This window comes from Sprattus sprattus (genome assembly GCF_963457725.1).
Source record: "Sprattus sprattus genome assembly, chromosome: 17".
NCBI classification, from domain to species: Eukaryota; Metazoa; Chordata; class Actinopteri; order Clupeiformes; family Clupeidae; genus Sprattus; species Sprattus sprattus.
The window spans coordinates 7,173,501-7,201,000 of NC_137915.1; the positions used below are offsets into that span (position 1 = coordinate 7,173,501).

The 27,500-nt window shown below is 47.2% G+C and overlaps 1 protein-coding gene across 1 annotated transcript in view; it reads left to right on the forward strand.

Moving 5' to 3' along the window:
• Positions 1 to 27,500, forward strand: part of odad2 (outer dynein arm docking complex subunit 2) — a gene marked incomplete at its 5' end in the record, with an annotated part of 71,667 nt that overhangs the window by 23,138 nt on the left and 21,029 nt on the right. The window contains 7 exons of the mRNA XM_080854944.1: positions 1,854 to 2,000; positions 3,035 to 3,244; positions 4,854 to 5,090; positions 6,886 to 6,996; positions 7,237 to 7,391; positions 14,449 to 14,691; positions 22,530 to 22,644. Of these exons, the coding sequence (XP_080711070.1) occupies positions 1,854 to 2,000; positions 3,035 to 3,244; positions 4,854 to 5,090; positions 6,886 to 6,996; positions 7,237 to 7,391; positions 14,449 to 14,691; positions 22,530 to 22,644 (1,218 nt within the window). The remainder of the gene's footprint in view (positions 1 to 1,853; positions 2,001 to 3,034; positions 3,245 to 4,853; positions 5,091 to 6,885; positions 6,997 to 7,236; positions 7,392 to 14,448; positions 14,692 to 22,529; positions 22,645 to 27,500) is intronic.

The window sequence follows — 27,500 nt, forward strand, 5'->3', positions numbered from 1 at the left end:
CACAGACACACACACACACACACACACACACACACACACACACACACACACACACACACTATCTGTACTTCATTTATGAAAGAGCAACAAGGAAAAGAAAACAACACAAAAAAAAAGGAAAACACATCAAATGCGATTGTAGGATTGCCAGGAGATTTGGACTTCAGTAGGCTTCAGTGTCACATTTCAAAGTGTCATAAGGTGTCTGGGGTTAGGCCGGCTTACCGGCACATTCTCCACCTACTGCGCTGAACAACAGCTCCTGTCCAGAGGAGAGGAGAGGAGCGAAGCGGAGAGGGGAGCTCAAACATCTCAGGAGGAGGAAGAAAAAAAGAGAGAATGAAAAAAAAAAGAAAAGAACGACAACGAGCCATCGCACGGAAAATACAGATGTTGGAAAGCTCCCAGAGGTTGAGACAAGCGCTCTCTCAGTTTGAGCCAGGGCCTCAGCCACAGCCTTGTGGTTTGATGCACCAAACACATCTATCCACATTATGGCATCAGCCTGTGTGTGTGTGTGTGTGTGTGTGTGTGTGTGTGTGTGTGTGTGTGTGTGTGTGTGTGTGTGTGTGTGTCTGTGGTGATATGTAAAGGACGGAACGCTATCATGCGTACTTCTCTTTCAACGTGTTCCACATGTTTGAAACCTAAATATCATTCATCCTGTGCGGATCGTGTGATTGGGAGCATGAAGACCAGTGGAAGTATAATATGCTCCCTATAACTGCGCTGCATGGTTCAAGCACAGCTGCCAAACCCAGAACTGATAGCCCCTCAGCCATGTTCAGTCTGCAGTAGTTCCTCGGTTACTAATTTGTGGACTAGGCACAGTAAAACACTGTGTGCATGTGTTTGTGTGAGTGTGTTTGTGTGTGTCTGTGTGTGTTGTGTACGTGCATGTGTGTGTGTGTGTATAGCAACTGTCAAAACAGAGGCTTCTGAAAAGCAACCTTGTGATTATCGTAAGCATTCTGATACTCATTTGCCTTTAACTGGCTGCTTAGGTCATTGTGTTTGGTTTCTGGCCACAGAGTGGTGCCAGGCACAGGGGCCTGCATCAGATCATCTCCCTCCAGATGTGTGGACAGAGCCAGCCGTAAACACCTACCGATGTGTTTGCAGTCTCTATACAGCAAGAGATAACCAGACTGAGGGGTACACAGAGAGATAGATATGGAGATAGATGGATATAGAGAGAGGGATAGCGAGAGAGAGAAGGATGGAGAGAGGGAGAGAGGGAGAGAGTAGGAGACATCATGTGACATAGACTAAGAGGGAAAGTAGTGGGATTGATGGAGGAAAAAAGAAAAGAACATGGTTCAACATGGTTGATGTTGAAGGAATATACAAAAATGAACTAACATCCAAACCAGCAAATCAACAATGCTCTCATCCGTTCACACCCCACACCCTTCTTTTCTTCTGTCTTTCTTTCTTTCTTTCTTTCTTTCTTTCACAGCCTCTCTTGTTCCCCAACTCTCTGCGTATATGTGTATGTATTTATGTCTGTGTGTGTTTGTTTGTGTATGTATATATGTGTGTGTATTTGTTTGTGTGTGTGCGTATATATGTATGTATTTCTATGTGTGTGTGTTTGTTTGCGTATGTGTGTGTGTATATTTGTTTGTGTGTTTGCGTATATGTGTATGTATTTCTATGTGTGTGTGTGTGTTTGTTTGCCTATGTGTGTGTGTATATGTGTTTGTGTGTGTGCGTATATGTGTATGTATTTCTATGTGTGTGTGTGTGTGTTTGTTTGTGTATGTGTGTCTGTGTATATTTGTGTGTGTGTGTGCGTATATGTGTATGTGTGTAATGGTGTTGACACTGTGCTGTGCTGTGCTGTGCTGCAGGGCGGGAACCAGACGGCCACGGTGATTGCGCTGTGCTCCATGCGAGACTTCAACCTGGCCCAGGAGACCTGCCAGCTGGCCATCAGGGACGTCGGCGGCCTGGAGGTCCTCATCAACCTGCTGGCCACCGAGGAGATCAAATGCAAAGTGAGAACTCTGGGAGGAGGGGAGGAGGCAAGGAGGGGGTGAGAGGAACCTCGGGAGAGATGGAGGAACAGCAGCGAACCAATTGAATAGGTGGTAGGGAGGGTAGTCGAGAGAGATGGGAGTAAAGAAATAGGAAATGCCAGAGAGAGGTGGAGGGACATTTTGAAAGAGAAGAGGGCATAGAAGGTGCTTCAATGAGTTAGAAGGACAGAACTGAGAAAGCGACAGAACAGTAGGTTAGACAAAAATTGATAGATAGATAGATAGAAAGATAGATAGATAGATAGATGGATAGATAAATAGATAGATAGATAGAGAGATAGAGAGATAGATAGATAGATAGATAGATAGATAGATAGATAGAGAGATAGACAGATAGACAGAGAGAAGGGAAAGTGACTGACAGACTGAGGAAATGGGTTGGACACTGCAGAGAGAGCAGAGCGAGTTAGCCACAGAGCGAGCGGTTCACCAGTGAACCTGACACATCAGAAACATTAATGAGGCCTGTGTGTGTGTGTGTGTATGTGTGTGTGTGTGTGTGCGTGTGTGCGTGCGTGTGTGTGTGTGTGTGTGTGAATAACTATTTGTAACTCGTAAAATGAGGTGTCTCTTGTAAAATGAAGGAAGCTGTGTGAGCTGTAGAGTGTGCTGCTGTTCTGGCTGCTGTGCTGTGTGCTACCGGCTGCGCCAACGCTGACCTCATGCAGGCTCTGCTGTCTGCCCCAGCATGAGTGCAGCGCAGGACAGCACCACAAGCACTTGACCTCTGACCTCTGCACTACTTGCCGTTTCAGGTTCCCCCTCCCCTCAGCCTGAACCCTAGTCTGGCACAGCTAGGCTGGCCTATCAGAGACGCATGTTAAATAATACAATACCATAGAATGTAGAATACCATAGAATCTGGGTGGTAATGGAGTCGCAAGTTGAAATATATATAGTCTGTGTAAACCTATTACAAGTGTGTGTGTGTGTCTGTGTGTGTTTGTGTGTGTGTGTGTGTGTGTGTGTGTGTGTGTGTTTTTGTGTATCAGATTGGCTCTCTGAAGATCCTGAAGGAGATCAGCCATAACTCCCAGATCCGCCGTGCGATCGCGGACCTGGGGGGGCTGCAGACTATGGTGTGCATCCTGGACTCCCCCGACAAGGAGCTCAAGTGTCTGTCAGCAGAAACCATCGCCAACGTGGCCAAGTTCAGGAGGGCCCGCAGGACCGTCAGACAGCACGGGGGCATTAAGAGACTAGTGAGTATACAGTACTGTATGTGTGTGTGTGTGTGTGTGTCTGTGTGTGTGTGTGTGTGTGTGTGTGTGTGACTGTGTGTGTGTGTGTGTGTGTGTGTGTGTGTGTGTGTGTGTGTGTGTCTCTGTCTGTCTGTCTGTCTGTCTGTCTGTCTGTCTGTCTGTCTGTCTGTCTGTCTGTGTATTTGTGTGCATTTGTGGGTTTGCGAATTTGTGAACGTGTGTCTTTGTATAAGAACTTTTGAATCTTTTTAAGCTCTTTCGGTCCAGACAGCTTCAGCTGCCTGAAAGAGCCTAATTGCAAGTGAGGCCCAGGTCAAGCCAAAAAGCTTGTTAAATTTGTTCACCCTCCACCATGACCGTGTGTCTGTTTCAGGGAGTGTGTGTGTGTGTTTATGTGTGTGTGTGTGTGTGTTTGGGGTAAAAGGACGAGGGTCAGGTCTTTGCCATATGGAAACTAATCACCGTCTACCTTTAGGGTGACCTCAGACTCATCACCACTTTCCAGACCACCTATGCCAACTGCATCATTTCTCTCTCTCTCGCTCTCCCTCCCTCTCACTCTCTCTTTCCCTCCCTCTCTCTCTTTCTCTCTCTCTCCCTCCCTCTCTCTCTCCCTCCCTCTCTCTCTTTATCTCTCTCTTTTTCTCTCTCTCCCTCCATCCCTCTCTCTCTCTCTCTCTCCCTCCCTCTCCCTCTCTCTCTCTCCCTCCCTCTCTCTCTATCTCTCTCTCTCCCCCTCCATACCTCCCTCTCTCTATCCCTCTCCCTCTCTCCATCTCCCTCTCTCTCTCTCTCTCTCTCCCTCTCTCTCTCTCTCTCTCCCCCACCCCCCATGTCTCTACCTCACTCTCGTTAGGCCATGGCATCAAAGTCAGCCTGGCTTGTGTAAAAACAGATAGAATGTCGCTCCTGGGCTGGAAGTGGAGTGTGTGTTTATTGACCGAGCGCGGCAGTAGTGTGATTAAAGCGTGTGTGTTGTAGTGTATATTTTGCCGAGTACTGAGCAGGATTAGTCTCAGGTATCGTGGCAGACCACCTGTGTGTGTGTGTATGTGTGTGTGTGTGTGTGTGTGTGTGTGAATGAATGTACTACTACTCTGCCTTTCAGAGCCAGTAGCATAGGGCCCACGTCAGCATTCATTGAGACCCAAGTCTGGGGAAGCCTGGGTGTGGTGAGGGTGTTGGTTACATCATGTGCTGCGGGGCGACTGGCTTCAGGTCATCTGTGAAGGTGGAGTGGTTTGGACTGTGTGAGGTCGTAGACATCTGGAGTTGTCACTAGCAAAAAGGCATATTTTTATACGTGCCTTACTTCTGTGATGTTGCCTGATGGCGTCTCGAAATGGGAATGCTGTCGCTTCCATGACTGTGTGTTGGTGGTATGTGGGTGCAATTTGTGCATATGTGTGTGTGTGTGTGTGTGTGTGTATTCTCTCCTGTGCGTTCGTTAATTAGTGAATGTGTATGACTTTGCGTTTCAGTGCAGGATGCATTTGTGGCTCCTGATGTCATCTGTGTCGCCTGTGTGTGTGTGTGTGTGTGTGTGTGTGTGTGTGTGTGTGTGTGTGTGTGTGTGTGTGTCTGTGTCTGTGTGTGTGTGTGTGTGTAGGTGGAGCTGCTGGACTGCGTGCCGGACTCGGCGGCGGTCCTGACGGCGGAGCAGGAGCGTGACGTGGAGGTGGCCCGCTGCGGCGCCCTGGCCCTCTGGAGCTGCAGCAAGAGCACCCGCAACAAGGACGCCATCCGCCGCGCCGGGGGCATCCCGCTGCTGGCACGCCTGCTCAAGTCCCCCCACGAGGACATGCTCATCCCAGTGGTGGGCACCCTACAGGAGTGCGCCTCTGAGGTCAGGGTCCTACTGAGAGCAGCCGTCCACTAAAACCATTATATCACAGTGACGTATGTAAGGGATAATGTATAGCCCGCCGGTCATTATAGGAAAATAAATACAGACAGGACGAATGGGTCGAACACGCAGCATAGGGTCTTGTTTTGTCCCGAAGGGATTTATTTTCTGAAACTGACCAGTTGACTATACATTATCCCGATTATTATACAGTTACTGGCCAAAACGTTTAAATACATTCCTTCAAAATAGCTATTTTTAATGATTTTCCTGCTGTTTTGTGACTTCTACTAAGAAAAAATGGTTTGTCACGCAAATAGAACTTTAAAGTTTCAGGCGTTGCGTAGAAACCAATTACTTGCTGACATCAAGTTACAATGAATTTCCGTTACATTTAGTGAACAGACTACAAAAAGCGCAAAACCTGTTGCCAATGGCACCAGTCATACTTTTTTTGCAGCTGTCATTATAAAGAAATATCAGACCTCTGAACGTTGAGGTGGCCCATTTAAATCAATGGAACTTGTTGAGGTAAATACTGTACGGTTCACTATAACAGTACTGATATTCAACTGATTATGCTTACATTCAGTGCTCCTGTGTCGTATTGCCAAGTTGTATTGAGTTATCATCATTTTCACCTGAAGTACAGATGCAATAGCAGATTCGGATGAAATAATTTTCTCTTTCTGCTTTCATCCAACCTTCCTGTAAAATACCAATGACAACTAAAGGCAAATGACTAGGTTTAATTTGAATGGGGATGTGGTATCCCACAGGGAACCTGAAGCTGTTTCTTGCACCAGTTTTGAGTAAGGAGGTGGTCCACACAGGCTTTGTCCTCTTTGTGTAGTTAGTCCTGTGGTGATGCATATGGTTTTTTTACATGACGTTTTTCCAGCTTCAAATTCAAATAGCTACTGTTTTTGTTCAATAAAACACCTATTACTTTGGTTTGAAGCAATACTTTTAATGATATGCACTTCAAACATTTGTGGGTGGAAAATCAAAAAGTGTGCCTATATAATATGCCTAAAAATGCTTTGTAGGAAATGTTTTATTATTTACTAGTTCTCTTGTCTGGACACCTAGAAGGTTAATCTTGGATTCCTGTTCCTGTGTATATGTGTGTGTGTGTGTCTGTAGCGGCATAATTGTGAGCCCCTGACGAAGACCTGATAGTCTAAATGTTGTGCCTGATAAGTAGCCTTCCTAGAGAACATTGAGCAGTATGTGGCTATTTGTCATTGCCAATTTCTGCTCACTCTGTCCAGCCCCTGTGCAAAGTTATTTGAGATGTGCTTGTACTTTCACTAGCTACCTTGCACATACACACACATACCAGTCCTTCATACCTCCTGTGTAGGACGGGCCCCAGTTAAGCTTGCTGCTAGCTGTGAATGTTATTAGTAGTGGTAAATGTTAATTAAATTGTAATTGAGCCCCTCAGTAGTGCTGCTTCTGTTAATGACCGAGAACTTATCGCGGTGCCCGCTGTGAATGTTATTAGCTGTGAATGTTATTAGCTGAGAGTGTTGGTGATTAAAGTGCTACATGGCTCTTTACCTGTGCTGCTCTGTACCTTTGCTCAGCATTATTTTGTCTGTGTGTGTGTGCGAGCGTGAAACTGAAGGCTTTAGTGATAACAGATCAAATGACGTACGTTCATGTGATTTGTTTGTGCTAGGGGACCCTTTTTTGTATGACCCTTATAGGCTTTAAAATTAGAGTGTAAGACAGCTCTAATATGTGTGTTTGTGTGTGTGTTTGTGTGTGTATGTGTTCCGGTGAACAGAAGAGCTACCGGGTTGCCATCCAAACGGAGGGCATGATTGAGGACCTGGTGAAGAACCTGAGCTGTGATAACCAGGAGCTGCAGATGCACTGTGCCAGTGCCATATTCAAGGTAGCTGACCAGAGACTGGGTTCTGGACCTTTCCTCAGCTACATCTTTTTCATGTGGACTTCATAGATGAATACGCCATTCATGCCACTCAACTTTGTTTTGTAATCACATAACACAGTTTGTGTGCATGGTTTTATGTATTTGCGTTTGTGTGTGTGTTTGTGTGTATGTGTGTGTGTGTGTGTGTGTGTGTGTGTGTGTGTGTGTGTGTGTGTGTGTGTGTGTGTGTGTGTGTGTTAGTGTGCAGAGGACAAGCGCACGCGTGACCTGGTGCGGCGGTACGCGGGCCTCCAGCCGCTGGTGAGTCTGCTCAGCGAGGCCGAGAACAAGAACCTGCTGGCCGCCACCACCGGAGCCATCTGGAAGTGCTCCATTAGCATTGAGAACGTGGCCTTGTAAGCATCACATGTCTTACCATCCATTCATAAATGCACTCTAACACACTCCTGTACACTTGTAATTACACTGCAACGCATCTCCTGTTGTTCAGTCATACCAATAACATTCTTACAATACATGAAAACATGCATACAACATGCCCACACTCATCGAAACTACCTAATAATTGTATACATACTTGTAATACTTATAGTAATGTAATAGCAAAGGCATTAGCTGAATGGGATTATTCCAGTTATTCGTTATTTGCCTATTTTCATGGTACTATCGTTTGGTTTGTTTTCATCATCGCACGTATTGTGATTTTGCCTCCGTCGGTGGACTGTAGACTGTGGCAGCCTTAGGATGACAGAAAGGACACGCTCTGAATAAACAGTCTGTCTAGTCGGGGGTCAGAGGTGATCTCTGGAGAGGCTGGAGGAGCTGCTCCTCACACACACAGCGCTGTTGTTCGCGTCTGTCTGGCTACGCTGATTAAACCAAATATTCATATCCAATTGCCAGACGTCAGCCTCCACGTAATGGAACCGTTCAATCGAGCTGATTGCCCTGTCATTCACTCAGAGCCGATATATATATTCAGCCGTACCTGAGAGATGAGCTGACGCTGAAGAGGCCGAGGCTGACAAGAGGAGACATAGCTGAAAGCAGGGAGTGGTATGACCACAGCGCAGTATGAGGAAAGTAGAGATGTCTCGCCTTAATGGTGGCGGTGAGGGCAAGGCGATTCAGGTGATTGTAATTTGCAGTGTAGGTAGATGTATCTACCATACTGTTGGGGTGTGTGTGTGTGTGTGTGTGTGTGTGTGTGTGTGTGTGTGTGTGTGTGTGTGTGTGTGCATGTGCGTGTCAAGAGAGCATGCTAGTGAGGGGGAACGAGAGAGGATGTGCAATCACATGTGCTGCTTTCTTTTCTCCCGTTTATTCCCCCCACCCCACCCCACCCCACCCCCTCTCTGTTTTTACGAGACGTCTCATTTGTTCACATGAGAGACTCACTTTTTCCACTCGTCTGAGCTGTCATACCCCATCCCTCCATCTCCTGCGTGGCCTCAGGAAAGCGATCATTTGACTTTTTCGAAGAGTGAAAAACAGAGTTTTCCCCCATTTTTGGTGTCTGTGAGCTCTGATGTCTTTTATTGGGACTGTTTGCAGGAGGAATGTTCTTGCTCCGGCTTTTTCCCCCTACTCTGTTAACAAAGGGCCGCGAGACGTGTTGATTTTATGGACACGGCAGTAATGTGTTAGTCACAGCCGTTTCCCTATTAGTGCAGCATGTGTCAGATGCATGCGTGTGTGTGTGTGTGTGCGAGAGGGTACGCATATGAGAGGGCTGTGCATTTGTGAATGTTTTAAGGATGTGTGTGTATGTGTGTGTGTGTGTCTGTCTGTGTGTGTTTAAGGCGTCTGTTCTTTAATGGTCTGGAGTGTAAGCTGACAGGCTCTTAAATCGTCCCGCGTGTACGCCATGCGAGCGATGGTTCTGCGTCGGCCCTGTTCAACGCGCTGGTGACATTTAGGGACGCGTTCCTGGCCACGCTTTTTGCGACGGCTGTTTTTTTTTTTCGGGGTTCCTTTTTTTTATTGGCAGTTTGTAGTTTGGTCATTTTCCCCCCATAAATAATTACGGCACCGGAGAACGTGACCTGGCAGCGTTGTCCTGTCGCACAGGCTCTCCCATTACAGCGTGATTTAGAGCGGCTGACTCTCCCGACGGCACAAGGCAGGGGACATACCGAAACACAGCTTACACATGCGTTATTTTACCCCACGCCAACCTGCGCATAAATAACGCGGACGATATTATATATTTATATTCCTCTGTCGCAAGCGCGGGCCAGCAGCCTGATAAAGCTGCATTCTTTACACTTAAGACACCTTCTGGAGAGCCCACTGGTCGTGATCGATTGAGACGTTTGGAAACGGTGTCTCGAAGCGTCTGGCCTGAAAGCCACAGATGAGTCGGAGTTAAGAGGGAATTTACACGAGAGAGGCGCTTTCACTTTCCCCCCCCAAAAAAAAGCCCAGTAGCCCTAAGTCTGATCTCTCCCCACCTCGTACATCAGAGCTGACAGACACTTATCCCGCATTTAGATCAACGTAAGCCTCCCCCACTTGAGGAGCGAGCTTGTTGCCATTTTCGATTCGGCAAAAAAGACCCATTAACCAGATATGTTAGAGCTACACCAATAAACATTATACAGCCATGTTACATGCCCATAAAAAAGGTAGACTTTATAACTGCCGAGGGTGCGTTGAGGTGCGAGTGGGATCGTTTATGCACAGTAATGGCTTGTGAAGTGGCGGGCAAGCACACTGATTTAAACACACATAAACAGAAGCGTACACACAGGCACACACACAAACACAATTGCTCTTTCTCTGTTCTTTTTTTCTGTCTTACGTGCACGCACACACACACACACACACACGCACACACACACACACACACACACAGACATGGGCAAACGCTTGAAAAACAAAACACCTTGTGGGTTTTTCTTGACTCTGCGTCAAGTTTTGTGTTGAGTTGTTCCTTTCTAAAGGCCTCTCAGTGCCCTAGCCTCCAAACAAAATGACACACTTACAATAACAACACACTCACTTAGTCAGGGCACACACACACACTTAAACACACTTACACACAGTCCTGCCACACTTTCACTAAAACAACTCACTTGCACTCGGCTCCCCTCAGTCTCAGCCACATTCAGAAGACCACTCACAAACCTTAGCCACATTTATGTGGACAACACACACACCCACACCCACACACCCACACACACTTGCATCCTCGCCTTTCACTCTCCCAAGAACAACACACTTGCACTGGGCTCCCCCCCCAACCCAGATCCCCCTCCCAGCTGCCCTGCCTCACCCCCCCCTCCGCAGGATCCCTGCCCAGGCAAGCTGCCCTGCTTTGGAGGCCCTGCCTGGCACAGGTGCTAAAACACGTTAACCGCTCTGGCTGCGGGCACCGTGGCACAGCCCTGCACCGTTACTGCCTCCGCACCGCCGTCTAATGACTCATAACACCGTTGCTACGCAGAGAGGCGGCAATAACAATAATCATCGTCATCATCATCATCACCATCGTTGTAGAACATAATAGCGATGATAACAATAATCCCCGTAATCGCACGTAAACCACATTTGGTGACACTTCATTTGCCGACTTCAGACGCGGCGCTGGCATTTCCCGGGGCCGCTCGTTACGGAACGGACGTGAGTGATGACAAAGGAATCTTGCGCGAGGAGGAGGAGGAGAGCAAACGAGAGTAGAGCAAAGTACAGCTACAAGGTTTTCCCAGTTCCAGCCAAATGCTCCTGCCCGGCCCGCCGCCGTGCTGTGGGGCTCCGGAGCGTCCGCGCCGCTGGGTGTGAACCCTACGGAAAGCCTTGGCGTCAGGCTCGGCCAGCCCAAGAGGAAGCCAGCGGGATGCCCGGCGCATGTACCTTAATGCGCACTAAAATTTTGCGAACGGGAACCTGGATTTGGACGGCCTTGCCAGGGTTATTTGAACAACACATAAAAACGTCAAGGTCAGACATGACCAGGCCATTAGCGTCAGAAAAATGAGTGCTAGGGTTAGCGAAAACAGGCCAACAAGTGCTCTCTTTCTTTCTCTGGTTCTCTCTCTCTCTTTCCCTCCCCTTCTCTCCCTTTTTCTCCAGCTCACTCCATCTGCCTTGGGGTCTGCTCTTGCTTCAAAATCAATCACTCCCCTCTCCACGAATCAGGAACAAAATCATTTTTGAGTGTACATTACAGCAGCAATAAAAAGCCCTGTTTCTTCCCTCTTCCTCAAATTCTTTTTCTCTACCTAACTAAAAACTACATGAACATTTAGGACAAGCCCGGTGGCCCACAGCAGACAGCGCGCTTTTGTGTGTGTGTGTGTGTGTGTGTGTGTGTGTGTGTGTGTGTGTGTGTGTGTGTGTGTGTGTGTGTGTGTGTGTGTGTGTGTGTGTGTGTGTGTGTGTGTGTGTGTGTGTGTGTGTGTGTGTGTGTGTGTGTGTGTGTGTGTGTGTGTGTGTGAGTGTTTGCACACCTCAGCCGTTCCGGGAGACCTCCGCAGCATCGAGCCCCGAGGCATATGGGAGCCATTTGCCTGATTAATGATGCATCAGAATGAGAAATGATTGATGGTGAAAAATACAATTATGCTCATAAGTAAAGTGTGTTTACATAGGGCTGCGCGTTGCTTAAACGCCCAGAGATGGAGGCCTACCCCAGGCTGACTGTGTGAGGGGGTAGCACCTCCATAAAATATCATTGTTGTCTCTCTACTGCCCTGGGCTCTTTCTAACATCAATCTAGGTATATTGTCTCAGTCTTTCTTTGTCTCTCTCTCTCTATCATTTTCTCTTATTTCATTTTCTGTGTTTAATGGATGCCAAGACAAACCGTTGGACAGTGTGAGAGTTCGCAGTCAGCGGTAGATTTATGCCTTCACTGATATCTGGCTATTTCAAACCGTTTTGGGCTTGAGTTGGGCCTCGGACGGGAAGCAATCAGCTTCCAGTGCCTTTCCCCTGAACTCAGTCCTGCCTGAGGTCAGCATTCAGAAGTCCATAAGCAATTATGGGCTCTACAAGCCTTCCCTTTGGTGGCCAGTTGGTGATGAGCAAACCATAATTGCAGCTCTTCCTAAGACCTTTTCTTCCGTTTATTCTCGTGTATCTCTCCCTTTTTTCCTGTGTGTGCACTTTGTGACTGACTAGAATGGGCCTCGTCTCAGTAACACGGTGCTGTTTCATGCACTTACAGTATGAAAAATCACGCGAAACACTCTGGAGCTGCAAGCTGGTCAACCTTAAGCTGTTTCTGTTTAGTTAGGAACTAGTTCTGGCATGGCTTAAAATACAGTCTACTAGAGCACCATGAACTAGAGCTGAACCTCCTATTGTGTGTGTTTGTGTGTGTGTGTTTGTGTGTGTGTGTGTGTGTGTGTGTGTGTGTGTGTGTGTGTGTGTGTGTGTGTGTGTGTGTGTGTGTGTGTGTGTGTGTGTGTGTGTGTGTGTGTGTGTGTGTGTGTGTGTGTGTGTGTGAAGAGCAGGGTTACCCTGCGAGGAGGCCCGTGCTGACCTGCAGTCGGCGGAGCCTGGGGGGGGGGTGCATGTAAGCGAGCGGGGCTTCCTGAGCGCCTGCGTTACTGTAGCAGATGTCTGCTAAACGGATGGAGCAATTCCATCCATCATATCCGCGGCAGACAGAAGCGCTTCTGTGCTGCTCCCCGCACACGCCCTCCACTTCATCCCCCCATCTCACACACACACACACACACACGCACGCAGACTCAAACATACACACATGCACACGCACACACACTCACACACACACACACACACACACACACGCGCAGACTCAAAAATACACACACACATGCACACGGCGTGCCTCCACTTGTGCAAAGCCCACCGTTTCAGGGTCCACGCCATGTTATGCTTCCCTCTGCCGATTCTAATTATGCGTGCTGGGATTGGCTCAACAAAAATAGACACCGCTCGCAGTCCATTTATCAAACGCAATGCGTGCAATTACAGCATAATTCTAGCACTGTGCAGAGCAGATAACACTAGAGCAGTGGTGTGTGGGGCTTATTGTGTTTTCATTGAGTCGTTTCTGGGTTTTTTTCTCCTTCTTTTTCCCACTGCATTTCTCTCTGGCGGCCGCTCTCTTCATTACCGCTCCGCTTGAGAGAGAACGTTCTTATGGACCCTGACCAAAACCAAATGACCTTGGACACTTTCAACAATAGCCCTGCATAGCTCGACCATTGCCAGTAACCGTAACTGTGAATAAAAACAGTCGTATAACTTAACCGTACATCAGAGGTTTGCAGCGGCTCCGCGCGACCACATTATATCCCTTTTAAAATGTTTACAGTAGTGGACCACTCTACGAGACGTGGAGAGTGAAGCCAGCGGAGCACCGAGTGGCCAAGCCGCAGCGGATGTAGTCCAAACGGAGCACACGCATGGAGGAGCGGGGATGCGCCGGACGGGGACTGGCCCTGGGAAAACACCCCGCCGGGGCCGGCTCGCACCTGATTTATGCCTGCCAAGCGGAGACCTCCGCCGCATCGATCATGGGAGACCAATTACAGGGTGCCAACCGTATCTATGGCTTCTGTCTGCCTGGCGGCTGTTTTTAGCTGGGACAGTCATGGAGGGCTGCTGGGTGTGATGAGGTCATCCCCTGTCCCGGGCCACGTTAAGCTGCAAAAAAAAAAAAATATGAGTCGACCAGCCCTCAACGTCTCACCCAGAACCCCAAGCCTCGTGACTGAACCCTGACAGCCAGTAGATGAGATGTTTACAGCCCCGACCCGGCACGACCTCTATGAAGTATTGGGTGGATGTCCATCAGAGAGAGCGGATTGTGACATTTAATAGAAGCGAAGCGAAGCGTAAGCGCCCATATAGGCTAAGTGATGGAAGTGGTTCGTGTCTGCGTCTGTCCAAAGTCATATAAAGAGGATTAAGAGGATGATGTCATTAGACAAGCATACCATGACACTCCGGGGAGCTAAAAGCATATCTCAACATAGAGTTACCTCAGAGTCAGATAACAAATGGATAGGAGGGGGGAAAGAAAGGTGGAGACGGATTGAAAAAGCTGTCCGTCACTGTGGAATGTCTTTTTTTTTCATTTTGTTGTGGTATTTCAATTTAGAGAGATGAGTTTTAATTTTCATTGGCACGAGTTCAGATGTAGCATTTTATGTTGCAAAGGAGCTCAGTCATATCTCAGGAATCTCTCCAATATGATACCTGGTGTTTGTGAAGCTTTGCTAATGCCCCTGTCTTCTCATTCACTCTACCTTTTCTACCACTCTCCTTTCCAGTCCCCCTCTTTCTCTGTCTGCCTCTCTCTTTTTCTCTAAAGTGTTTCTCTTTATTTTACTCTCTGTCTGTTCTATTCTATGTGCGTAACCGTACCTTTCTCCTATTTTTCATCACAATAATCTTGACTGGTTTTCCTTGTTTTTTTTCTTTCTTTTTTTTTTGTTTTTAATGTAGCTCTTCTCTTTCTTTCTCCCTCCCCAGGTTCCAGGAGTATCACGCTCTGGAGACTCTGGTGGGGCTACTGAATAACCAGCCAGAGGAGGTGCTGGTGAACGTGGTGGGCGCCCTGGGGGAGTGTGCCCAGAAGCCTGCCAACCGCACTACCATACGCAAGAGCGGGGGCATCCCACCCCTGGTCAACCTGCTGACGGGCACCAACCAGGCACTGCTGGTCAACGTTACCCGCGCTGTCGGAGCCTGCGCCACTGAGCAGGAGAGCATGGCGTATGTCACTGCAGTACAGCATTCTCCACATTAGTTGCAATTATAATGGTCTTAATCACTGATACACCAACATTGCACCCTTAAGGATTAGGATAAATGTCACTCCAGGATAACAGTCTTGTCCATTACAATAACTCAGTATCTTTAGTGATCGTTACAACAGTCACTCCATGGTGCACTGATATGAATCATTTGTAAGGGGTAACTTGGGGATATTTCAACCATGGCCCTATTTTCCCATCTTTTCGGGTCCAGATTTTTACTAGGGACAAAAACGATCAAGATCGCTCTAGTATTGAGATATTAAACGGCAACCGCAAAACGACTCAACAATGTAATCCTATGGGGCAAGCATCCGTGTCAAAGTGAACTGCTTATTTCAGCCACTGACAAGCTCATAGCGTAGCTGCATCGGTTATCGGTTTGTTAAACAATCGGCTAGTCTGTTAAACAATCCTTATGCTAAGTTTAGTAATAGATTAACATGACAACGCGAACATAGCCGATAACACACGCATGCCACTATTTTCCTTTTACGATAAGTGTTTGACTACATGGAAGGGATCATAGAGATGTGTCTGTTTACAGTAATTTTTTGCAGAAACAGACACTTAAACTACAAAAAACTGTAGAAACAGTTTTCTAGTTTCTTTACAGCTATTGAAGTAAACAGACACAGGTCTGGCTCTCTAGGATGTTGTCCCTTTAGGATCCTTTCTAAATAACATTATGGGCCTGTCAGTGGCAAAAATAAGCAGTTTATTTTTAACACAGATACTTGACCCGTTGGATTACATTGTGTAGGCTTTTTTATGGTTATAGGGTTCTAACTCAATACTGGAGTTATGTCAATGTTAACATTAAAATTCCCCCCACGGACTGCAGCAAACAGAGATCGACCCTTTTCCAAATTGAAACTCATAAAGACCTGAGGAGCAGGAGGGGCTGAATGGATGGCTATCCTGTCCATTGAAAAAGCAAATCATGCATCACCACTTTTATGTTTGAAAGGCATCGTTGGTTGTAGGTGTGCTGTGCCTCTGGCTGTGCTCAGTCAGCTTGTCGGTCTTTGCGCCTGCTTAACTAGCAATATCGTCACATGATCAAATAGAGACTTGACATTGGACAACGACATACATATTACCCAGCAATCATCATTGCAAATCTGAATAAGACAAAAGTACCAAAGAAAATAAGAACTTACTCATTTCATTGAATCGTTTTTTAATAGTTTCTATAGTGTATGTATAAGTCATTACACATAAGTCATTAGACACTCCAAGTAGCATTTTACTATTACTATGAGTCTTCTGTCAGGCGCAGGACTGTCGGTGGTACAGTCAATTTAGACACAAATGTCTATAGGTTGGGCCCATGTGCGACCTCACCTGCTGCGCCCCCCTTTAGTTACGCCCCTGATTCCTCACATTGTGTCGCGCAAGTGTGATTGTCTAGATAGACGGCACACGCTGTTGACCTCCAAAAAGTCAACAATGTAGCGGCAGAAAAATGACGTTGGTGCCACTCGGTGTACTGACGTAGGCGGCGACTGTTCGCCGAAGTACAAATGCAGCGGCCTGAACGACACTTTTTTTTGTGTCGGCGACCATTTCAAAGGTGTCTGCGACATAAGTATAAATTAAGCTTTACACTCACAGCTTTTTGGCCTTAACAACTCACATTATAGCAGCACATTGTCCTCAGGCCTGTAATAATAGCAGCGATACCCACGAGAATACTGTTAACGGTCTCAGGTCAGGACCTCTGCAACAATACAATGACCAATTTAGCTGTGGCCCTGTGGAAAACGAGTTGTCCTGTTCACAAGAGTATGCTTAATTAAGCCTTACCATGCCACACTGCTTTATCCAGGCCACAGCTGCTGAAAGCAGCCTAGGCTGGAGCCTGGAGCCTGGAGCCTGCCTGGAGCCTGGAGCCTGGAGCCTGGAGCCTGGAGCCTGGAGCCTGCCTGGAGCCTCATCTCCCGAGCGCCCGGAGGTCCAGTGCCTCCTGCCCCCGCTGTGCATCCAGCGTCAACACTTAGCCTCAAATCACAGTCCTCCTCGCCCTGCTGGCCCTACCTGCTCAGCAGGGGGCATAGCTGTGGCGTGAGTGGGAAGCCATTATTCTCTCGGCCGCTGCGGTTTCACTGAGCGCTACCATGGTGGTCAGGCCTGGCTACGGGCGGCGGGACCGCTGGGAGTCATCAGTGGTGTCGCAGAGCGCCTTGGGGAACCCTCGTCAAGTGTGGCTGTCTCTCTGTTGGGGACTTGTGGCGAGAACCCTGGGACGATCTGCGGGGAAGCATGCGCCAGCCCCCATCCTCAGGGGGTAGTTAGCGCCTGAACGCAGCTACAGCTCCTAATGGTGCATGCTGTCCTCAGTGCTAAATGTGGTTAGCCAACTGCCATTCATAGCACCCAACGTGGCTGTGCCAGTGACAGTTATCACTTGGATGGGTGCATGGGAGAAAAACATCCGCTAAGCCTGCTGTGGCCGTCCCAGGATGTAGCTAAGTCGGTAGACCAGGGTGGAAGTGAAAGCCAGCGCCATGGGGTCCAGTTCCCAGGACGAGGGTTGATAAATAGAAACTCTGAGGGACGATAAAAGCGATTGAATGTCTCCCAGTGTGGTCTGTGGCTTTTGGAACCGGGGTCATGCAGGTGGAGTTTGGGCTCCAGTAGCTCAGCTGTGGTGAGGACACAGAAATCACACATAAAAAAGCTGCGCTCGCTGTCCTCAGGCATCTCGCAGAGGTCCACGGATCGGAACGTTCGGTTCTGTTGCTGTTCTGTTCTGCAGTGTTACGAGCAGCGCTCAGTGCGGCCGCCATCTGAATCAAATTGCTTTTACAAGCCTGTTATAGACTTCCAGCCCCTTCTTAATTAACACTGGACTCAAATAAAGGGCTCCGCATTCGGGAAGGCCCGTGTTGGTCAGCCGCGAGCGACATTGTCTGAAAGAATAATATATTTATGGATGCGCCGAACCACAATCGTGCCATAAAAGAGAAGAAACATCTTGTTTTGAAGTCAAAGATGGAAGAAGAAAAAAAAAAGTAGGGGGGTAGGTTACACTTCTCTTCCCAGTACAGGCACGGCAGCTCTGTGGGCCCGACAGCCATGTAACAGACATACAGTATGCGTCTCTGTCTCTCCCTCCCTACCACTGAACCATGTTATTCATGTTTTCTCAGGGTTTATATTTAGAATTTGTCGTGTAGCTTTTTTTTCCCCCCCTTTCCACACATTTGCACTTAGTTGTGGACAGAGTCTCTTTATCCCCCCCCCCCTCACCCCGGAATTTTTCGATGTCTTGTGCATGGCATTGGCTTATTTCAAGAGCTGCGCACAGTAGTTTGCTGAGCAATTAGCATAGCTCACATTTGATTGTTTCCTGCCCCAAAACCATTCTGGTCAGTGCTGTTTCTGAGATTAAGCAAGCCGGCTGGAGACAGACCTATTGCATATGCCGCAGGCTGTTGCATTCGGATCAGACTGCAGTTTCTCTGTCTGGACTCAAATCATTGTACATGACAGAAGTATCTACTGCTCACAAGATGTTGGGCAGTAACATTCTTGCTTACGGATTTCTACTTATCAATGCTGTCTGCTGACATTGACCTCCTTGGAGGCAGAAGAAAAGCGCTCTTAAATAATTTTGTTAACATCTGGAGCTGAGATAAAGCTATCTGTTTACTGCGGCTGACACAGCCTTGCTGTAGACACTTATGTTTTATTGCCAGTGCTGTCTGTACCCTGTTAAGCCTCCGGAGGCCTGCAGCAAGCCTCGGCAGCTTCCTCAAAAGATCTCTGGTCAGTAGAGCATCTAAGCTGCTCTGTGAAGCACATGAAGACAAATGTTCTTGTGTGGATCCAAGAAGGAGATTATCTGTCAGTTTGCAGTGGGCAGCAAAATGCTTTCCTCTTCTGAGTGCTTTATCCTGATATTTATGCACTCAGTTTGGACTTATGATTTTTCTTAAACTCTGTGTAATTTGTTACAAAGTGACATACAGTATACTGTAGGTGGCTATAGGAGACAGTCTTGACCGTACTTGTATTGAAAACAGACAAAAGCGCGTGTCTATTGTCAGTGGGAGACCAGAGTTGTGAAATTACCACATTCGTTACTTACAATCCACGATCAGTTTAGAATTAGATCAGAGTTAACATTAATTACACCTAATGCACCTAATTTGCCTTAAATCTTAGAGTACGCAGAACTGGCGATAGAGGTGGCTGTTGCAGTTTTGCTAGTAATTCAGGCAAGGATCAAGGAGAGGTATCTAATGCTTCTAACATCGCTCCGAACGTAAAGAGGAAACCCACTAGTGTAGCTTCAGCAGAGGAACAAGAGTTTTGGGAAAACACTGCATTCCTCGGATCAGACCGTACCGTCCACGTGGATCCAGGGAACGTATGCTGCACACATACTACGCACCGCTGGCTCCCATAGGATTTGATCATCATTTTTCACTCACTTCCATCTGTCTCCCTATTTATTTCCTCCTCTCTCTCTCTCTCTCTCTCTTTCTCTCGCTCTATCTCTCTCTTTCTCTTTCCATTTCCGGTCATCCCTCACTCTCCCTCCTATTCTTCCAGTTGTCATCTTAAAGGATACCGTGTCTGTTAGCATAACATGGCTGATAATGTAGTATAAAGTTGGGTTGATCAGAATGACTTATAGGACCCTCTGGTGTTCTGCTATAACACGCTGTTATGATAGGCGCTCAGGCTGATTTAGCACTCCGAGCTGGGGGAAGATGATGGAGGGGCAGGAGAGATAGATGGAGAGGAGACGACCCCTGATGGCTGTGGCTGGCGGAGATACCCTGATTAGGGAGTGTTAAAGCAATTACCAGGGCGCTGAATGCAGGCCTTGTTGCAGCAGGCACACATGGGAAACGTGTTACATGGCAACCAAAGTCCACACACATGCATGTACATCAACACACACCCACGTACATGCACACACGTACATGCACACACATGCACACACATGAACACACACAGTCACACACACAGTCACACACACACACACACGTGAAAACACGTGTGCACACAGACACACACACGTATACACACAAACACACTCACACTCACGAGGACACATTGACACATGTTCACACACACACGTACAACACACGCACAAGCGTACATACACACACACACACACACACACAAGAGCTGCTCTATGGAGCGACTAACTCTCTCTCTCTGACTCTGACTGTCTGTGCCAGGGCAGGCATGTACAGTAGTACACACAGCGTAAAATATGGCCAGTGCTTAGGCAAACTCAGCTCAGACGCAGTGAAATATAGGGCTGACCTGTCTCACTTGCTGTTTGATTTGGAAAAGAACTCCTTTTCTGGTGTTGTTTTTGCTTCTTTTTTTTCGCACTCTCTCCCTCTTTTTCTGTCTCTCTCTCTCTTCTCAGCTCCATAGACGGGATGGAAGTACCACCACTGAACAGTGTATGTTTGTCTCTGCCGACTCCCATCAGTTTTCTATAAATACTAGCAAGGCGCTCAGGACTGCCCACCATGAGTCCCCAGGGCCAGGGTCCCTGCCCGCTGGAGCTGTTTGCCGAACGGCTGCCCTGGTGTCTGATTTGTTGCTCGGGAGCGTACGGAGACGCGGGATTGGTCAGTGCAGGCTGATGGGGAAGCCTCGCTGACAGACTGGCTCTTTCATCCCTTACCCGAGATGCGTGTGCTTTCAGCAGCGCAGCAGGGGCATGGCAGGGGAAGGGGGAAGGGGGGGGGGGGTGGATGCTGGCAGAAAGAGAGAGAGAGAGAGAGAGAGAGATGGAGAGCCAGTCAGATCAATGGAGGGAGGAAGACAGTGCGTCTGCACAGCCATGTCCTATTAATAGAGACTCTCTGTCTCTGTCTGTCTCGCTCTCCCTCTCATTCACTCTCCCTCTCGCTCTCAAGTTCAAGTTCAAAGTGGCTTTACTGGTATGACGGTCGATATGTTGTGCTGCCAAAGTACCACAAGTGAACAGAACAGCTACAGTAATCATAATGCTTCATGTGTGAAGGGAAGAAGTCTTTTAATGTGCTGAAATGGAGCACATTCACTGGCTGCCAAAGAAGCCAATTCTCCAAAGGCAGATGCTGTAGCTAGCTACACGGGCAATGGAATGGTTTGGTAGGAGCCTGTGCTCCTTTCATCATCCTTTCATCATCAGTGCCCTTTGAGCCTTTGAGCCTTGAGCTGCTTCCTTGATAACAGTGGCCCCACTGCCCAAGAGCAATACAGTACCAGAAGCTCCATTGTGACAGATGCATTGCTGCATTGAAGGTGAATTGTTACAGATGCACTGCTGCATTGAAGGTGTATTATCACAGATGCATTGCTGCATTGAAGGTGCATTGATACAGATGCATTGCTGCATTGAAGGTGTATTATCACAGATGCATTGCTGCATTGAAGGTGCATTGATACAGATGCACTGCACTGCTGCATTGAAGCTGCATTGTTACAGATGCATTGAAGCTGCATTGATACAGATGCACTGCCGCATTGAAGTTGTATTGTTCCAGATGCATTGCTTGCATTAAAGCTGCATGCAGATATTTGGAAGGTGGACAAAAAAAGCAAGTTCTTTGTGGTGTCACCGACTCCCATGTCATGGTTACATATGCATCCCCCCCCTGCAAGCTTTCTGACTAAGAATCTTTTGTAGTAGCTGAGGTCTTTATTTATTGATTTTTTTCCCCTGTACGGCGTGAGAGCGTGTCTTAATTAGTCTCAAGGTCACCTCAGCCCTGCATGTGGCATGGGACTGCAATGCTCAACCACTTCCCCTGCCCACATTTTTTCTTCTGGTCGGAGATCGAACCGGCAACCTTCTGGTCCCTAGCCCAACACCCTAACCAGTAGGCCACGGCATAGGCTCTATGCTGCTCTACTGCATGTTCCCCAAGCTTAGTCTTATGGGATTGTGGATAAGCCATAATAACACACTTTCTATGTTCGCTATAAAGATATGTTTGTTGGATGTCCTGTGATATTCTTGCTGTCGGTGTCGGTGATAATGCCAGGCTAAGAGAGAGCACGGGCACAGCCAAGCCTCTGTGTGTGCCCACTCTTCCTGTGTGGCTGCCCTTCAGACGCGCGCCAGTCTGCTGGCACCCTTAGCCTCTCGGCACCCCTGCTTCCTGGTGCCCGCGACCGTCACTGAAGCCGAGGCTTGTGGGAGCTGTGTGCGCCCTCTTCTCCCAGCGCCTGCATGCCTGAGGCCCTGTCCAAAAGTATACACACATGGGCACACACATATAACACACACACACACACACACACACACACATATGTACCCAATGCCCAAAACCAGACTGACCTTCACTGCAAGTTTGGTCAAACACTCTTTTTGTCACTCAGTGACAGTTTGGTTTACCGACACACTTCTTTGACATTATTGTCAACATTAGCATCAAACTAATGTCAGCCTTCCACTCAACTCAAGAATACACCTTGATTTGGTTTAAAGCAAAGGTCATTATTGGTTTTAAGCAAAAGGTCATTACACAATTGGTCAATGTTATGTTAAGATGTGTAAGTGCATTTTATTTGTGATTCATTGTGCATCAGTCATTATCCATCTATCAATCTGAATGTTCATAAGCTGTACTGCCATGTTATAAACATTTGTCTAAGCATTTAAAGAAAATGTGACTGTATGTAGGGATGATATACTGTATATATATACACTTTATATGTTTATATTGTATAATAAAGTAACTAGAGAAATGCAGAAACATGCAGAAATGCATGCAGAAACATGACAAAAACCATTCTTTCTCTTTTTCTCTCTCTCTCTGTTTTCCTCAGGATCATAGATCGTCTGGATGGGGTGCGTTTGCTTTGGTCTCTGCTGAAGAACCCAAACCCAGATGTGCAGTCCAGTGCTGCCTGGGCCATCTGCCCTTGCATTGAGAACGCAAAGGTAGGTCAGAGCCACCTGAGACGCAGAGAGAAAGAGAGAGAGAAAGAGAGAGAGAGAGAGAGAGAGAGAGAGAGAGAGCGAGAGAGAGTGTGTGTGTTGTCTGTGGGCCATCTGCCCTTGCATTGAGAACGCAAAGGTAGGCCAGAGCCACCTGAGAAGCAGAGAGAGAGAGAGAGAGAGAGAGAGAGAGAGAGTGTGTGTGTGTGTGTGTGTGTGTCTGTGGGCCATCTGCCCTTGCATTGAGAACGCAAAGGTAGGCCAGAGCCACCTGAGAAGCAGAGAGAGAGAGAGAGAGAGAGAGAGAGAGAGAGAGAGTGTGTGTGTGTGTGTGTGTGTGTGTCTGTGGGCCATCTGCCCTTGCATTGAGAACGCAAAGGTAGGCCAGAGCCACCTGAGAAGCAGACAGAGAGAGAGAGAGAGAGAGAGAAAGAAAAAGACAGAGAGAGGTGAGAGAAAGAAAAATACAGAGAGAGAGAGAGACAAAGAGAGAAACAGAGAGAGAGAGAGAGAGTGTGTGTGTCTGTGTGTTGGCTCAGTGGAGCAGAATGCCCCTGGAGTGGAAGCGGGTGGTGTGGGACAGGGCTGCTATAATGCTGTAATATCCTGTGGCCTCAACAAAGATCCCTGGTCCTACACACACATGTGCCCACACACACACACCAAACTAGCTCACAAAGACAGATGGACCCGAACACATTGAAAGATCGTAGTGTTTTGATGGATTTAATGTGAAAACACCACTATTATACTATAGTATAACAGAACTCTATTTTAGCTCTGAAGTTGGTTTCGGTTGCAAGATTTAGCAAAGGACTCGATTGAATGTTGATTGGATGGGTAGGGTGTCAGTTTATTCTGCGAATTATATGCATTCTCAAGCACACACGACAGGCTACAATAGAGAGAGAGAAGGAGGATGATTTGGAAAAATTGTCCATAGTGTAGTGTCTCTTCTGTGTTGGCCTTGCGTCCCTTTGTCATTACTCCTTGCTCCGTTTTCTCTCACCACATGTGGCTGTGGGTGTCTACACACGGCACATCCAGAGCAAAACATGAGTGTTCTGCATTATGTTCTTCTGATGTTCTTCTCTTCTCTTACAAGTGGCATTCAGTTGTAGGTAGATGGAACACACAAGCTAATATAATGGGTGTGTCTGGGGGTCTGGTTCAAGGTGTAAGGTCGGGCATGTTAGGCCGTGTTCACACTTGACTTTCTTACAACTCCTAGCGCCTTTTTTCCATCCAACCCTATGGGAAAAGGAAAAAGGCGGACGCGTTTTAAAAACGTTTTAAAAACGTTTTAAAAAGCGGAGAGCCTGGCGCCTTTTGAGTTCAATTTTCTCAACATTTCAGAAAAGCGCTGGGTGAAGTCAAGCGCCTTTCTGACAGCTGACCAATCAGGATGAGGAGAGTAGGTACGCGTGTACCTTCCCTAGTAAAGTGTCAAGTCAAGTGTGAACACGGCCTTAGGAAGCATAATAGTATGGGGTCCATCTAGATATGAAAGATGTGAAGGTCTGCAGACATGAAAGATCTGGCTGACCATTTGGATGTTAATGAACGTGTTGTAAATGTGATACATTCTTGTGGGGGAAGGATTTACATGAGTTGCCACTACTTAGAACGTTTATTAAAAACCCCAATATTCTTCAACATCAATGAATAGTAATAAACACAAGTAGTGTCACACATGCATCTTACACTGCCAACTCACACAAGCACATACAGTCTGACATACGTACGCAGACATACACTAACGCACCGCATACACACTCTGTGCATTGCGAAACTGATAGGGAGCATGTACAGATTACAGATTGGTGTAGCTGCTTCACAGGCAGTCATGGTATGTTTGAGAGTGGATTTTTTTAATGAGAAATATGTATAAACTTGCCTGTTCCCCTCTGGCAGAATTAAAAGCTGAACAGTCAGACAATCAGAGGCTTAGAAAGCAAAAGAGCTTGTAGCAAAGGCTTATACAACTACAGATCTGTGTGATCCCTTACACAAGAGTATGACCACTGTAAACAGCTTACACCATTAATACACACACACACAGAGTCCAGACAAGTAGCTGGACTGGTCATTCAAAACGTGTGTTAATCTAAGCCAGGGCTAAAAGCTAAACAGTATTTTGTGATTTCATATGGTGTGGTTCATTATCAAAAGCACATGCTTTGAAAGCGACCTTGCACTGCATCACGGCATGACATTATGGTATAATATATACACTTTTGCCATGGTTTACTGTATGTTACTCACTTTTTTTTTTTTTTACATTTTCCCTGGATCTCTATCAAACGAGGAATGCTAGTCAAACCTGAGCTTTTCTTTGGTGCTTGTATTTGGTGTCCACATCTGTAGACGTAGCACTTCATGCTAACAGTGGGACCTTGCCAGCCTACTGGATTTAATTGGCTCAGGAGCCCCAGCACAAAGTGCATCATTGTTCTATCAGATTATGGCGGTGATTAACATAAACAGGTTGCCCCGCATGTAATCTGTTTTACGTTTATGTAAATACACATGCCTCAGCATAGGCAGGTGTTTCAGAAAGGCATTTCACTACGTTTTTTTTCCCCCTTCGTCTTCTTGCTTTTACTTCTTTTCTAGAAAGGAAGTGTGTGTGTGTGTGTGTGTGTGTGTGTGTGTGTGTGTGTGTGTGTGTGTGTGTGTGTGTGTGTGTGTGTGTGTGTGTGTGTTGGGCTCTTGCGTTGTCTGCTGGGAGGTGATGTATGCTAGCCATATGGGCCGGAGTGGGCGAGCGGGCTATTACTGAGTGCTAACGAAGTTTGACAATGTTTGTCTGAAGTTTACAGTGCCAATTTTTTAAAGACTACATGTCCGCGCTGCTGCTGTGATTTTTGAGGACGGGGGCAATGACAAGGGCTGTGTGTGTGTCGTCTGTGTGTATGTGTGTGTGTGTGTGTGTGTGAGTGTGTGAATGTGTGTGTAGAGGGATAGCGGGAATGTGATACTCCATGCTGCTGTAGTTATTTAGATAAAAGCCCATGTGGCTTCAGTTAGCAGCTCCAGGGCTGGATTTATGAGAGAATCAGCCCGAGAGAGGGGCATCTGGACACTCCATACCTTGTGTACACACACGGACACACACATACACACACACACACACACAGACACACACACACACACACACACACATACACACACACACACACACACACACACACACACACACACACACACACACACACACACATGTGGGGGTACACATGCACATCAGTACACATAGAACAGTCAGATAGTGCTCAAACACAACACTTTAAAAGATGTCCAATCAGAATACACATACCCTCCTCTTCACACAGCTGTGTATTTGTAATCTCTCACTCAAACACTTACTCTTGTTCACACCCTGACCCTCTCGCTCATTCGCCACTCTCTTAGACATATTTCCACTGAAACTATTCAATTCAATTCAATTTTATTTGCATAGCGCCATTACAATACAATTGACTCTAGGCGCTTTACAGAGCCCAGAGCCTGAACCCCCTTAGTGCAAGCACAATAGCAACAGGGGCTAGAAAAGACTCCCTGTTAGTCAGGAAGAAACCTTAAGCAGAACCACGGCACATAAGGGGGGACCCATCTGCTACTATGAGTTTAACTGTATGGATAGATGGGTAAAGTAGATGTACACACCTATGTCTCTCACAGAGACACACACTTTTCACACACCCTTATAAACACATGTTCTTTTGAACACACAAGCACAAGCTTAATCAAGGAACGCTGTTCTTTTAATGAGGGTGAAGGCGTATTGGCGATCTGTGGTCATTCTTGTAATGGCTCATTTAGCGCTGACTGCTTTAAGTTAGTGACTGATCACGGAGCTGTCGAGCACAGCACCGCTCATCAGTTATGGCACGCGACCCGCCGGCTCAACCCACCCCAGACCTGTTAGTCACTTTACAGAGCACAGCACAGCGCTGCACGCAGTGCCAGTGAATAACTCAGAGGGCAAGTGGTGGAATGTGAGCATATCCAAAACTGGATGTTGACAGTCCCCGTGACATTTATTACTGCAGCCATTCTGTCTCATAGAGGTCGTCTCTGTCTTGGGTTATGGCGTAGAGGCGGCCTATGGACCTTGGCTCAATACATACCAGAGTATAAAATAGCTCAGCTCAGAGCACTGCAGTCCACCACAGCATATTACTGCAAAAGCCCAGAGTGGTGCAGTGCCACATTATTTTGTTTATTTCCCTCCTCCTCCTCCTTCTCTCTCTCTCTCTCTCTCTCTCTCTCTCTGTCTGCACCATCCGTCCTCTCGCTCGCTCTTTCTATCTGGGGTACAGAGAGCTGTTGCGTGTGGAGCCTGCAGATGTTGAGTGTGTGTGTTTGTTTGTGTGTGTTTGTTTGTTTGTGGCGTGTGTGTGTATGTGTGTGTGTATAGGTGTATTTGTTTGTGTGTGTGTGAATGTGTGTGTTTGTTTGTGTGTGTTGTGAGTGTGTGTGTGTGTATGTGTGTGTTTGTTTGTGTGTGTGTGTTTGTGTGTGTGTGTGTGTGTGTGTGTGTGTGTGTGTGTGTGTGTGTGTGTGTGTGTGTGTGTGAGTAGTTTGGTCCATGAAAAGGACGCTTAGTGACCCTGCTGCAGCTGGCGGCTTCTGTAGTCTCTCTCAATTGCTGGCTCTCATCTAAGCTCTGCTTCTCTCTCTCTCTCTCTCTCTCTCTCTCTCTCTCTCTCTCTCTCTCTCTCTCTCTCTCTACCTCTCCCCTTCCCTCTCTCTCTCCCTCCCTCTAGTGATCAGTATTCCTGAGGTAACGTTTCCTGTGTGAGTGGGGATCAGCACACACACTCACATGCAGAACACACACACACACACACACACAC